The sequence below is a fragment of the Syngnathus floridae genome, chromosome 14 (genome assembly GCF_059516105.1).
Source record: "Syngnathus floridae isolate MCC-2025c chromosome 14, RoL_Sflo_1.0, whole genome shotgun sequence".
In the NCBI taxonomy this organism is placed as follows: domain Eukaryota; kingdom Metazoa; phylum Chordata; class Actinopteri; order Syngnathiformes; family Syngnathidae; genus Syngnathus; species Syngnathus floridae.
The window spans coordinates 12,408,922-12,423,851 of record NC_142426.1 but is presented as its reverse complement, the minus strand read 5'-3'; the positions used below and the strand labels follow the sequence as shown (position 1 = coordinate 12,423,851).

Below are 14,930 nucleotides of genomic sequence, written 5' to 3'. Positions count from 1 at the left end.
GTACTAGTAAGTAAATTAACAACTTTTTAAGACTTTACAAGTTTTTTTTTACCTTTTGTAATTTACTATTAATATGTTTTGGGCATGTGGTTTGCAAGTTTATTATGCAAATGAAGTTGCTTTGTACATTTTAGAGACACACACATTGACGAGATAGCGGCAGTACTTATGTGTATTTGTTAGGTTGCTTTGGGCAGAACAAACCGCAAAAGACGGGTCACATTGACCCAGCTGTCTAATTGTACTATCATTTGTAATGTACTTAAAAATTTAAATGATTAAAATTGTTAAAAATGATCACATACAGTTAAATAGAGCATCAGACAGGTTGAGGCAAATATCTAGCATGTGGTTTAGACGTCTATCATGCAAATGAGTTTGTTTTGTACTTTTAACACACATGCACACTGGCGAGATAACGGCAGTACTTCTTTATTTCTTAGGTTGTTTTGGGCAAAACAACGAAAGTTGCATCGCATTGACCCAGCATCAGACAGGTTGAGGCAAATACGCTGCTACTCGGTGGCAGCACTTGGAAGTCATCTAGCCTTTCTGATATGGTCAATTTCATATGAATAAGAACACTCTGGCCTTTATTTCACTCTGAACTGTGTAACCACCCAGTACATGTACCGAGGCTGGCCGTGTAGTTACGCAACTGCTTTGAATTGAAAGCTAAGGTCCTGGAAGTTACACGCTATGTTTATACATTCAATTGACTATAGCAGGAACCTGGACTGGACAGCAGCAGCCTTCTTTGTAGTCAGACAGCCAATGGGGACGCCAAGCTCTGCAACGAAACATGCAAGAAATTTCACATTCAAGAGATGGACTATCGATTGAGGCACATCGCGAATGATGAATGACACCAAAGTTGACTTTATTTACAAGACCACCAACAGGAAGCCAACACGCCGCTGTTGATTTTATTCACAAGAATGCCCACATGATGCATGACTATTCAAAACAAACCAAAAAATGGCCCTGACCACATTAAAACAGCTTTTATTCGTACAGAAAAATGTACCAACATTCTGCAATATTGCAAAATGACGCAAAACAAAACATAAAAAAAAAAAAGAAAAACAAACAATACAAAACAAACAATACAATACATACAATACAATACATACAATACATACAAAACAAAAAAAAAGAAAAAACAAAAAAACAAAAAAACAAAACAAACAATACAAACAATACAAACAATACAAACAATACATACAATACATACAATACATACAATACATACAATACATACAATACATACAATACATACAATACATACAAACAAGACATACAAACAAGACATACAAACAAGACATACAAACAAGACATACAAACAAGACATACAAACAAGACATACAAACAAGACATACAAACAAGACATACAAACAAGACATACAAACAAGACATACAAACAAGACATACAAACAAGACATACAAACAAGACATACAAACAAGACATACAAACAAGACATACAAACAAGACATACAAACAAGACATACAAACAAGACATACAAACAAGACATACAAACAAGACATACAAACAAGACATACAAACAAGACATACAAACAAGACATACAAACAAGACAATACAATACAAGACAATACAATACAATACAAGACAATACAATACAAGACAATACAATACAAGACAATACAATACATACAAACAATACATACAAACAATACATACAAACAATACATACAAACAATACATACAAACAATACATACAAACAATACATACAAACAATACATACAAACAATACATACAAACAATACATACAAACAATACATAAACAATACATAAACAATACATAAACAATACATAAACAATACATAAACAATACATAAACAATACAATACATACAATACAATACATACAATACATACAATACATACAATACAATACATACAATACATACAATACAATACATACAATACAATACAAACAATACATACAAACAATACATACAATACAATACAAACAATACATACAAACAATACATACAATACATACAAACAATACAATACAAAACAAACAATACAAACAACACAATACATACAACACAATACATACATACAATACAATACATACAATACAAAAAAACAAAACAAAAAAGAGAACAAAACAAAAAAAACAAAACAAAAAACAATACATACAATACATACAATACAATACACAATACATACAATACATACAAAAATTAAAAAAAAAATTAAAAAAATACAAACAATACATACAATACAATACATACATACAATACATAAAATACAAAAAAAAACAAAAAAAAAAGAAGAAAACAAAACAAAAAAAAACAATACACACAATACAATACATACAGTACATACAAAACAAAAAACAAAACAAAAAAAAACAACAAAAAAATAATACATACAATACAATGCATACAATACAATGCATACAATACAATACATACAATACATACAATACAATACAATACATACAATACAATACATACAAACAATACATACAAACAATACATACAATACAATACAAACAATACATACAAACAATACATACAATACATACAATACATACAAACAATACAATACAAACAATACAATACAAATACAATACAAACAATACAATACATACAATACATACAATACAAAAAAACAAAACAAAAAAGAAAAGAAAACAAAAAAAACAAAACAAAAAACAAAACAATACATACAATACAATACACACAATACATACAATACATACAAAAAATATATATATAAACAATACAAACAATACAATACAATACATACAATACAATACATACAATACAATACATACAATACAATACAATACATACAATACAAAAAAACAAAAAACAAAGAAAAAAGAAGAAAACAAAACAAAAAAAACAATACACACAATACAATACATACAGTACACACAAAACAAAAAACAAAACAAAAAACAAAAACAAAAAAATAATAATAATACATACAATACAACACACTGCATACAATACAATACATACAATACAATACATACAATACAATACAATACATACAATACATACAATACAATACATACAATACGATACAATACGATACATACAATACAATACATACAATACATGCAAAACAAAAAACAAAAACCAAAAAACAAAACAAAAAACAACAAACAAAACAAAACAAAACATACATACAATACAAAAAACAAAAAACAACAAAAGAAAAATACATACAATACATACAATACAATACAAACAAAACAAAAAAACAAAAAAAAACAATACATACATACAATACATATAATACAATACATACAATACATACAATACATACAATACATACAATACAATACATACATTCAATACAATACATACAATACATACAAAACAAAAAAACAAAACAACAAAACAAAAAACAACAAAACAAAAAACACAACAAAACAAACAATACATACAAATCTTGGGATTTCCTGGGTTGAGCTGGCTGGATGAAGTGGCTGGAGAGAGGAAAGTCTGGGAGTCCCTCCTAAAGCTGCTGCCGCCGCAATCCGACGTCCGGATAAGCGGTGGATGGCTGGGTGGCTGGATGGATGGGTGGCTGGGTGGATGGATGGGTGGGTGGGTGGATGGGTTGGGTGGGTGGATGGGTTGGGTGGGTGGATGGGTTAGATGGACGGATGGATGGGTGGCTGGCTGGATGGGTGGCTGCCTGGATGGTTGGCTGGATGGATGGGTGGATGGATGGGTGGATGGGTGAACAAAAAACAAAACAAAACACAAAAAACAAAACAAACAATACAATACAAACAATACATACAATACGATACATACGATACATACGATACATACAATACATACATACAATACAATACAATACATACAATACAATACATACAATACAACACAATACAACACATACAATACAATACATACAATACAATACATACAATACAATACAATACATACAATACAATACAATACATACAATACATACAATGCAAAAAAAACAAAAACAAAAAAAAAACAATACATACAATACAATACACACAATACATACAAAAAAAAACAAACAATACATACAATACATACATACAATACATACAATGCAAAAAAACAAAAAAAACAATACATACAATACAATACACACAATACAATACATACAAAACAAAAACAAAAAAAACAATACATACAATACATACAATACAAAAAAAACAAAAAACAAAACAAAAAAAACAAAAAAAATACATACAATACATACAATACAATACATACAATACGATACATACGATACATACAATACGATACATACGATACATACAATACATACATACAATACAATACATACATACAATACAATACATACATACAATACAATACATACAATACAATACAATACATACAATACAATACATACAATACAATACAATAAAATACATACAATACAATACATACAATACATACAATGCAAAAAAAACAAAAAACAAAAACAAAACAATACATACAATACAATACACAAAAAAAAAATACATACAATACAATACATACAATACAAAAAAACAAAAAACAAAACAAAAAAAAACAAAAAAATACATACAATACATACAATACAATACAATACATACAAAAAAAAACACAACCAAAAAAAAACAACAAAAAAACAATACATACAATACAATACATATAATACATACAATACAATACATACAATACATACATACATACATACAATACAATACATACATACAATACATACAATACAAAGAAAAAAAACAAAAAAAACAATACATACAATACACACAATACAATACATACAGTACATACAAAACAAAAAACAAAACAAAAAAAAATAATAATACATACAATACAATACAATACATACAATACATACAATACGTACAATACGATACAATACAATACAAACAATACAACACATACAATACATACAATACAATACATACAATACATACAAAACAAAAAACAAAAAACAACAAACAAAACAAAACAAACAATACATACATACAATACATACAATACAAAAAAAAAAAAAAAAAAAAATACATACAATACATACAATACAATACATACAAAACAAAAAAAACAAAAAACAAAAAAAAAACAAAAAAAACAAAAAAAAAACAATACATACAATACAATACATACAATACATATAATACAATACATACAAAACAAAAAACAAAACAAAAAACACAACAAAACAAACAATACATACAAATCTTGGGATTTCCTGGGTTGAGCTGGATGAAGTGGCTGGAGAGAGGAAAGTCTGGGAGTCTCTCCTAAAGCTGCTGACGCCGCAATCCGACGTCCAGATAAGCGGTGGATGGCTGGGTGGCTGGATGGATGGGTGGCTGGGTGGGTGGATGGGTGGGTGGGTGGGCTGGGTGTGTGGATCGGTTTGGGTGGGTGGATGGGTTGGGTGGGTGGTTGGATGGGTTGGATGGACGGATGGATGGGTGGATGGATGGATGGGTGGATGGGTTGGGTGGGTGGGTGGATGGATGGGTGGATGGGTTGGATGGGTTGGATGGATGGGATGGGTGGGTGGCTGGATGGGTTGGGTGGATGGGTGGGTGGATGGGTTGGATGGACGGGTGGGTGGATGGACGGATGGACGGACGGGCGGACGGACGGACGGATGGGTGGATGGATGGATTGACATAGAACACATACAATACCCTGCCATACGCTACCATACACACAATGCATACAATACAATACATACAATACAATACAATATCATACCATACTATATGCTCTGCATCTGGGAGTTACAATTATAGACATTGAGTAGAGTGGCAATGGCATGATATTTTTGCAACAATTACACATACCAACTCCAGTTTTATATTTAAAATATGTATACAATTATCAGTATATTGTAATGAGTTATAATAATTACAAAAGTATCCGAATTATAATAATTCCATTTTATCATCCATCAACTCACTCAAAAATGTCGGCATGAATCGAGCAGTCGACTAAACGGGAGAAAATCACGCTCGCAAATGTTTGTTGCATAACGGAAGGCGGGCGGGCGGGCGCCATCTTGGAATAGATTTGAACATGACGTAACAAATTTGTCACATTCATCAGTTTGCATAACACGGAAATAGCACACTATATGTAATGCAACATTGTTAATTTGACAAAACACAACGCCAAAGAGATTTGAAATACTGTAGCGGCAAAACGACAGTCGCGGTGGCCGGGACGAGTGTGAAAAGATTTTCAAGATATTTGTTCGCATCAAACAAACAAGGCGTCCGTCGTGAGAAACGGCAATGAACGACAAACATTTGATAGCTTACCCGAGAAACCGCCACACGGTCGGTGGCGCCTGCATTTGATAACTCGTCTTGAATCCTGCAACAAACAAACAAGGCGCCCGTCGTGAGAAACGCCAATGAACGACAAACATTTGATAGCTTACCCGAGAAACCGCCACACGGTCGGTGGCGCCTGCATTTGATAACTCGCCTTGAATCCTGCAACAAACAAACAAGGCGTCCGTCGTGAGAAACGCCAATGAACGACAAACATTTGATAGCTTACCCGAGAAACCGCCACACGGTCGGTGGCGCCTGCATTTGATAACTCGCCTTGAATCCTGCAACAAACAAACAAGGCGTCCGTCGTGAGAAACGCCAATGAACGACAAACATTTGATAGCTTACCCGAGAAACCGCCACACGGTCGGTGGCGCCTGCATTTGATAACTCGCCTTGAATCCTGCAACAAACAAACAAGGCGTCCGTCGTGAGAAACGCCATTGAACGACAAACATTTCCTAGCATGTTAGCTTACCTGAGAAACCGCCCGCTGCGCGGGTGATTGCACCGGTATTTGACAACACCCGAAGACATGACGTCACATCCGTCAATTCAAATCTTCCTCGCCTGCTCGTCCAATGGTGCTTTGCACACTAGCGTACCACGTGACAGGCCACTTCACACGCGGGCGGTTGCACCTGTCGCTCACCTCAAGACTGAAAACTGCCTTCAAAAACCCAAGTGCCACTTTGCCCGCCTCCTACCTCTGCCCAAATTCAGTCTGACCAATCACAGCGCAACTGAAATTGGCTTGACCACGCCCACCTCTCCGACAGGCAAGACTGAAACCTGCCTTCAAAAAAAAAAAAAAAAGTCACAAACTTTATGCAGAAGTGAGTGAAAAATCGACAAAGTACAGCTCGTGGGTAAGTTCGGGTCCCGAACCATGGTCCCATCGTGTTAGAGGCAATGACGTTTACCACTTGACCAAAGACTCGTGTCCATGACAGTGACAGAAGGGCAACCAACGCTCACCTCAAGACTGAAAACCCAAATAGTGTTGGCTCGTGAGTGAACGATTCGTTCAAAGAGATTCTAAAGATTCAGTTCACCTAAAAGAAGTGGAATGCACATCAGTACTTGGGGAGCTTCCGTAGTTGGTCTTTTAGCAGGCCCCGCCCACAAGTACCTCCACATTGGGTCACGTGACTAACAGCTATTTACATACAATAAAATAAAGTATGAAAACGTTATTTAAAAACACACACAAAATCATACATACACAAGACCAATGCCGCTGGAACGAGCTGGACTAAAGGAAGACATCCGTTTAAATTTGGTCAGTTTTAAGAAATAAGGAAATCATGAATATTAAAAGAGGATTTTTTTTTTAAATGGCAATATTTTTTCATTTTTACATAGCTTGGAAATGTATTATGATGGAGGAGTTTACAGGTGCAGGCCGGAGGGGGCTCGGCCAAAGGAAATTAACAGATGGAAATATTTAAAAACACTTGAGGTCACCATTAGATTCAGATTTATCATATATATATACACACGTATATAAATTAAATTTCCTTGAAGGGGATTTACACTGTACATTAAAGTATTTGTAACACCATCATCAGTATCTATAAAAACCTTCAGAGGGGAAAGAAGACAATAGCAAAGTGAAGGGATGGACTGATTTTAGACATCACCATATTTCATATTTCCACAGACATATAATTTTGATGTAATTCAATTCAATAAACAAATCATAATGTTAATGTACATTCTTGAAGCATACATCAAGTTGTGCAGGACTTGTGCCATAATGTATACATGTCTGATCATTTCTTTTTTATGGAACAGTCGCCCACCACCCTGCCCAGCCCCCCCTTGCTGGCACTACAGTGCTAACAAAAGTTCCACAAGCCTTTTTTAAATTTTATTTATTTCTTAAACTCTCATACGTTTCACCCAGTCAGTAACATTTTTTAAAACTATATATTGGAGGAAATTCGACCTTTTAATTACTATTTAAAAAAAGCTGCAAGTGCAGCATCGATAAGTTCGTGCTCGACTCTTTTATTGTACATAGAGAGACAACTAGGGGCACAAACTTTGAAATAAAAACCCCCTTAATTTGATTTCCGATTGAGGTCTGCAGTGGAATTTGAAAAAGATACACAATGGTACAAGTCGTATGGCAAAATTGGACATTCAGCTCCACGTCAAAGTTCAGTTTGAAAAGTCCTTGAAAAGTGGTACCACCCAGTACATGTACCGAGGCTGGCCGTGTAGTTCCGCAACTGCTTTGAATTGAAAGCTAAGGTCCTGGAAGTTACACGCTATGTTTATACATTCAATTGACTATAGCAGCAACCTGGACTGGACAGCAGCAGCCTTCTTTGTAGTCAGACAGCCAATGGGGATGCCAAGCCCTGCAACAAAACATGCAAGAAGTTTCACATTCAAGAGATGCACCATCGGTTGAGGCCCATCGCAAATGATGACACCAAAGTTGACTTTATTTACAAGACCACCAACCGGAAGCAAACACACCTCTGTTGATTTTATTCACAAGAATGCCCACATGATGCATGACTATTCAAAACAAACCAAAAAATGGCTCTGACCACATTAAAACAACTTTTACTCGTACAGAACAATGTACCAACATTCTGCAAGATTCTGAGTTCGGTGGCCATTTTAAAGCAGGGTTGCCAAAGATGACTTACTGATCGCAACAGAGACCGTTTGTACACTTGTCGTTTGCATCTATAGGTGTCTGGCTACTTGGCTTTTGTCAACAATTTAGAATGCATCCAGCTTTTCTTTGTGTAGTTAAAAATAAAAAATCTGACACTGCATATTTAACAAGTCAATTTTGTTTCAGCCTAATTTTACAATTGTCTTGTCATTGAGAATGTCTCAAATGATTCCAGTTTGTATGCACGATAGACTGCCAATGCTTAAAATGGACCACTTGAATTCAGTTCACAGTTTAATTGCAGTTCAGTGGTACACACACACACAATTACAGTACAAACAGTTCATTTCATGATTAAAAAAACAACAGTAAAACAACAATATTGCAAAATGACGCGGCGCTGAGAGAGAAAGAAAGAGGCATCATGCAGATAGCCAGTGTGCACACCCAGTGAAAAAGTGGAGGGAAGGAAAGAAAGGACAAAAGAAAAAAACAAAGTCATACTCTCCTTAAATGCTGGCTGGGCGCTTTGCCCTCGCCGCATCCGCACCCGTCCGTCTCGTGTCGGCCGCTCATCACGGGCGAAGGTTGGCTCCCCCCCGGCCGGTATTCGACGTTTGGACTCATCCTCCGCCTCGTGCCACTGCAAAAAGAAAAACGGCACTCTGTTGCACGCGGTTCACTTCTGTGGACGTACTCATTACCTGTCTATTAAAGCGTGCTCCTATTTTAAGCTCCCTTTATTAATAGCGTATGTACACATGAATGTTTTTGTTTTCTTTTTATGTCCGTTCCTATGTGAAGAATTCAATGCTTATAATATCTTTCTTTGTTGTAAAGTGCTTTGAGCTGCATTTCTTGTATGAAAGGTGCTCTACAAATAAAGTTTTTTATTATTACCCTCTGGTCTCGTGGTCCTGTCCAGTCCCTCTCTGTGCAGGCACTCATCAGATCCAGTGCCCCAGCAATCCTGAAAGGCAGACATATTGTGGTGGTTTTTGCAAGGGGAAAAATTTCACTAGCACCCCCCCAACCTTGACTAAGGTAAGTTTGAATCAGGTAACTAGCGGCACGCACGGGCTGGCGCATGTCTCATACGGCCCTCCCGCATTGGAGCGATCCGGGTTATGAAATGTTTAACCCCTTACAAAAAGGGAGGGAGGGAAGGAGGGAGGGAGGGAGAGAGCGAGAGGAGATAAGAGGCTTTGGTGCGCACTTAAGCGCAACCGGCCAGTTCCACCCTGAGTGCACCAGGCCATGCAGGTACTGCCGGGTGCGTTGGAGAAAGAGAGCGAGAGAGGGAGGGGGGGGGGGAGGGAGGGGGGTGTCTACTTTGCCGATTCGTATCTAGAGGGTCACAGCAACCCAAATGCCCATGCGTGCTACAAGTTACCCTATTCAAACAGACAGGGGTAGGGAAAGCACAAAAGAAAAAACAAAGTCATACTCGCCCCCAAAACGCTGGCTGCATCTGCACCCATCAGTCTCGTGTGGGCCGCTGGTCACGGGCCATGGTCCGGGTCTGCTCCGGCCGGTGTTGGACTCGTCTTCCGCCTCGCACAAGTGCAAAAAGACAAACGACACTCAGTTGCATGCGGCTCACATCTGTCAACGTACTCATGACCTGCCCCCTCTGTGGTCTTGTGGGTGCAGCCCAGTCGCTCTGGGTGCAGGCTGGCGCTCGTCCCATCCGCCACCCCGGCAACCCTGAACGGCAGACAAATAAGGAAATCAAATTAAAACTAACAAGTGCGTTGCTTATTGGATTGCCATGTCACCACCTCTGGCCAGCCTTGGCCAGTCATGCATCAGGCTCCTCTTCAACACTTGGCGACTGCTTTCTTTGGGTGATTCCTTCCTTTGCACCCCGCTCACCAATCGCGGGTCTGGAGGCCTCCGTCCACCAGCTCTTTGTTTCATACATCGTCTCTTCCACCTTGCAAGACAAGCACAAAAGTCTCGCTGCGCCGTCGCTTGCGCTTGCCGTCGCTTGCGCTTGCCGTCGCTGCGCGGTCGCTTGCGCTTGCCGTCGCTGCGCGGTCGCTTGCGCTTGCCGTCGCTGCGCTGTCGCTTGCGCTTGCCGTCGCTGCGCGGTCGCTTGCGCTTGCCATCGCTGCGCGGTCGCTTGCGCTTGCCGTCGCTGCGCGGTCGCTTGCGCTTGCCGTCGCTGCGCGGTCGCTTGCGCTTGCCGTCGCTGCGCGGTCGCTTGCGCTTGCCGTCGCTGCGCGGTCGCTTGCGCTTGCCGTCGCTGCGCGGTCGCTTGCGCTTGCGCTTGCCGTCGCTGCGCGTTTGGCACTCAATGAGGGCTGCACGACATTTTGGAATACCAACGATATGGCAGTATTGGGCCAGACCACAGCATTGAGCAAAGTTGTGCAAAATTCTGGGATGGAGAGGAACTATTTGATCGCAATGACATCACTTAGACCAGTTAACTTTAACTTGCATCAATGACTTGTTATCTTCTAAACTCATTACAAATAGTTAGGAGGCCAGAAAACATGTTTCATTTGCCACATGAACAGAAAAAAATCTTTGTTTCCCTAAAGTGCATGTCAACGACCTATACCACCATATGACGGTTTTCCAATCCAGGTGCAGCCCTACACACACGTCACCATTGGTGTCCAAATAGTAGCCTCGGGCCAACTTGATCAACACACCACACGAATGAACGTAACACTGCTTTGTAGCACAAAATATGAATGGCAACATTTTGGTATTGATTGAATGAATTTGTGTCAAAGAATTCTCAATTTGATTCAGTATGCAGCCCTCAAACAGACATTTGGACACCGCCGGTGTGAACTAAAAAGAAAAGAAAAAAATCCATTTCACATGCTGAAGCTGCGCAGGTCGACGCCTCCAGGGAAGCGGGTCTCCCTCAGAACTCTGCTACTTCAGAGCGATGCCACAGCGGTCCGTCCACCTCTGAGCAGATCGTGTCGCGTCCCGGTCGCCATCTGCACAAACAGAAACAAATGTTAGAAACTCAAAGAGCACCCCAAGTTGTAGGTCACTTGCTTACTTGATCACAGCGGTTAGGTACTCTTGGTCACCGGGTCGAATCGGGCCACGCACCCCCCTTTTGCGTCCGGCCTGCAAAAGGTAGAACATGCAATGAGTTGGGCGCTGCTCACATCATTAAGTCTTCACCGTGGACCGGCTCGCCCCAACACCGCCCCCTACACCTAGAGAACAAAGGACGCACAGTGGTACGTTAGGCTTCGATCAAGCACGACAGTGCTAGGTTAGAAAAAGACACAATGTGACTGTCTCGCTCCAACACCTAGGGGAGAACAAAGAACACAAGTACCACAGTGGTAGGTTAGGGTTAGACGAAGTGCAACAGTGGTAGGTTAGAAAAGGAAAATGTCACAAGTCAAATTGCAAAATTGGACATTCGGGATCGGCTCGCTCCGACGCCACCCTACACCGAGGGGAAAGAACAAAGAACGCAGCAACTACGACAGTGGCAGGTTAGAAAAAGATACACAACGGTACAAGTCGTATGGCAAAATTGGACATTCAGCTCCACGTCAAAGTTCAGTTTTGTGTCCATCCACGGAACCACGTCCTCCCCCAAGTGGGCCGTCAATGGCAACCAAGCACAAGACAACGCTGGATCCAGACCAGCCACAACCACAGCGCACCTCGAAAGCAAGACCAACCATCAGAGCCCTAAACACTGTCCACACCGGCAACCTTTCCGTCGTGCACCCATAACCAAAGGCAACCACACTGCCCCCTACTGGGCACATGATCCGCACACGTCGACTTTTGCAGCGCGATGCTCGATTCTTGACTTGATATGGCCATTGCTCCTTTGTATATGGCCATTGCTCCTTTGCTCCTTTGCATATGGCCATTGCTCCTTTGCATATGGCCATTGCTCCTTTGCATATGGCCATTGCTCCTTTGCTCCTTTGCATATGGCCATTGCTCCTTTGCTCCTTTGCATATGGCCATTGCTCCTTTGCATATGGCCATTGCTCCTTTGCATATGGCCATTGCTCCTTTGCATATGGCCATTGCTCCTTTGCATATGGCCATTGCTCCTTTGCATATGGCCATTGCTCCTTTGGATAGGCCATGGCTCCTTTGGATAGGCCATGGCTCCTTTGGATAGGCCATGGCTCCTTTGGATAGGCCATGGCTCCTTTGGATAGGCCATGGCTCCTTTGGATAGGCCATGGCTCCTTTGGATAGGCCATGGCTCCTTTGGATAGGCCATGGCTCCTTTGGATAGGCCATCGCTCCTTTGGATAGGCCATTGTGCCTTTTCATATGGAATTATCCCATTCGGCTCCTCTTGCAGCCTACAAAAACACAGACAGCCATTAATTGCGTGCTGGGAAGCTAAAACTCGACAACCATTGTGTGTTGGGAAGTTGAAACTTGACAAAAACAGGTTTTCACCTGATTTAGGACTACTCTTCCTCAGTGTTCTCAACATCACTGAAAGGGCTCCTTCAAGAGCCTCCTGCTTGCTTTGTATAGAAGGATGCTGGCTGGGCGGCAGTTTTTAGCGCTACAAAAGACAAGCAAATGATTGCAACAAAAATAGACATTGAGTCGAGTGCCAATGGCATGATTTTTTACCAACAATTATACATACTAGGAGTTTTACATTTGAAAAAAAATATTATATTGTAGTAAGTTATGATAATTGATCAAAATTATAGTTCATATTTGAATTTGATACATTCTAAGTAGAGTTTTACATTTGAAAAAATATATAATCATCACATTGTAGTAAATTATGATAATTATTCAGGATTATAATTCATATTTTAATTTAATCATTCATCAACTCCCCTCACATTGGACAGATGATCCAGGTTGGCGGCGTCCAAGACGGGAGAAAATAACCCGGGCAAATGTTTGTTGCGTAACGGAACGAGAGCGGGCGGGCGCCATCTTTGAATGGATTTGGTCCGATTTGGACATGACGTAACATATACGTTGCATTCACCAGTTTGCATTCACCAGTTTGCATGACACGGAAATGGCACACGCATCATATAAAATAATTTAAGAAATGGTTAAGTTGACTAGAGTCAAACTAACATTTCCTATAGTCAGACAAACACGCGCCTATCGGCGGCGTCATTTACGAACCGTCTACAGACAGACGAATGAAAAAAATGCTGGCCAGCACGAAAAAAAACAACCGCGAAAGACATTTAAAATACCACCAAAACGCGCAACGACGCGACGCGACGCAAAGTGGATTGTGGCGTGCCGTGCCGAAACCTCAAGCACTCCCTAGACAGCGAAAATCCTGCAAGAAATAATAAATGGCATCGTAAGAAACTGCAAACATTTGCTCACGGGCTAAATGGCCTGCGGCCTACAATTTACCTCCAGGTGGACGTGACGTGGCCGAGTCACGAGTCCTGCGACAAACAATACAAAACAAAACGGCTTGTGAGAAAAGGCAACAAAGCGTGCCAATCGTGCAACAAACACGGACGGCGTCCGTCGTGAAAAACGGCAGGAGACGACAAACATTTGCTAGCATGCTCGCTTACCTGAGAAACCATCTGCCGCGCCGCCACGCGCTCGGTGGCACCTCCATATGATAACTCCCCTTGAGCGAGCACACCTGCCTTCAATTGACCTAAAGACCTGACGTCACATCCGTCGATTCAAATCTTCTTCTCCTGATCGTCCAACGGCGCTCGGCACACTGACGCCACCAGGTGGTCGCCTGTCATGGTGACTACTGTGGAAAGGCTTGCTTCGGACTATCCGTTGAAACTTTCAACACCGAACATGTTTGGATGGAGGATACCCTATCAATATGACCAAATCTCCTTTGGTTCCCGAGCAGGCTCTGGTCGACTGGTTAACGCCATTGCCTTCAATCAAATGAAAATATTTGTATCGAGTATATTTGTATTGTATATTTGTAAACGTGCTTTTGTTGTGCAATTAACCCTTTATTTATTTATTCTCTTTTTT

The 14,930-nt window shown here is 40.0% G+C and overlaps 1 protein-coding gene and 1 long non-coding RNA gene across 7 annotated transcripts; both read right to left on the bottom strand.

The window, feature by feature from the left end:
• Window positions 1–416: 416 nt before the first annotated feature.
• LOC148387838 (uncharacterized) lies at window positions 417–7,020 on the bottom strand. 4 transcript variants are annotated; one of them, XM_088395566.1, is made up of 7 exons: window positions 6,804–7,020; window positions 6,674–6,728; window positions 6,552–6,606; window positions 6,430–6,484; window positions 6,308–6,362; window positions 5,209–5,544; window positions 417–790 (listed from the first exon to the last, which is right to left on the bottom strand). In XM_088395566.1, the coding sequence occupies exons 1-7, from the start codon at window positions 6,860–6,862 to the stop codon at window positions 764–766; spliced, it is 642 nt and encodes a 213-aa protein (XP_088251692.1). In that variant the 5' UTR covers window positions 6,863–7,020; the 3' UTR covers window positions 417–763. The 4 variants fall into 4 exon arrangements, with proteins under 4 accessions (XP_088251692.1, XP_088251694.1, XP_088251693.1 ...); XM_088395568.1 differs by lacking the exon at window positions 5,209–5,544; XM_088395567.1 differs by lacking the exon at window positions 6,430–6,484.
• A 919-nt stretch (window positions 7,021–7,939) lies between these two features.
• LOC148387837 (uncharacterized) lies at window positions 7,940–14,720 on the bottom strand. 3 transcript variants are annotated; one of them, XR_015862453.1, is made up of 9 exons: window positions 14,498–14,718; window positions 14,328–14,362; window positions 13,787–14,247; window positions 13,383–13,494; window positions 11,992–13,282; window positions 10,745–11,926; window positions 10,415–10,670; window positions 9,864–9,933; window positions 7,940–9,606 (listed from the first exon to the last, which is right to left on the bottom strand). It is a non-coding gene; the product is annotated as an uncharacterized LOC148387837 (long non-coding RNA). The 3 variants fall into 3 exon arrangements; XR_015862452.1 differs by having other exon boundaries at window positions 10,411–10,670; window positions 13,383–14,247; window positions 14,498–14,720; XR_015862451.1 differs by having other exon boundaries at window positions 13,383–14,247.
• Between the last annotated feature and the right edge of the window lie 210 nt (window positions 14,721–14,930).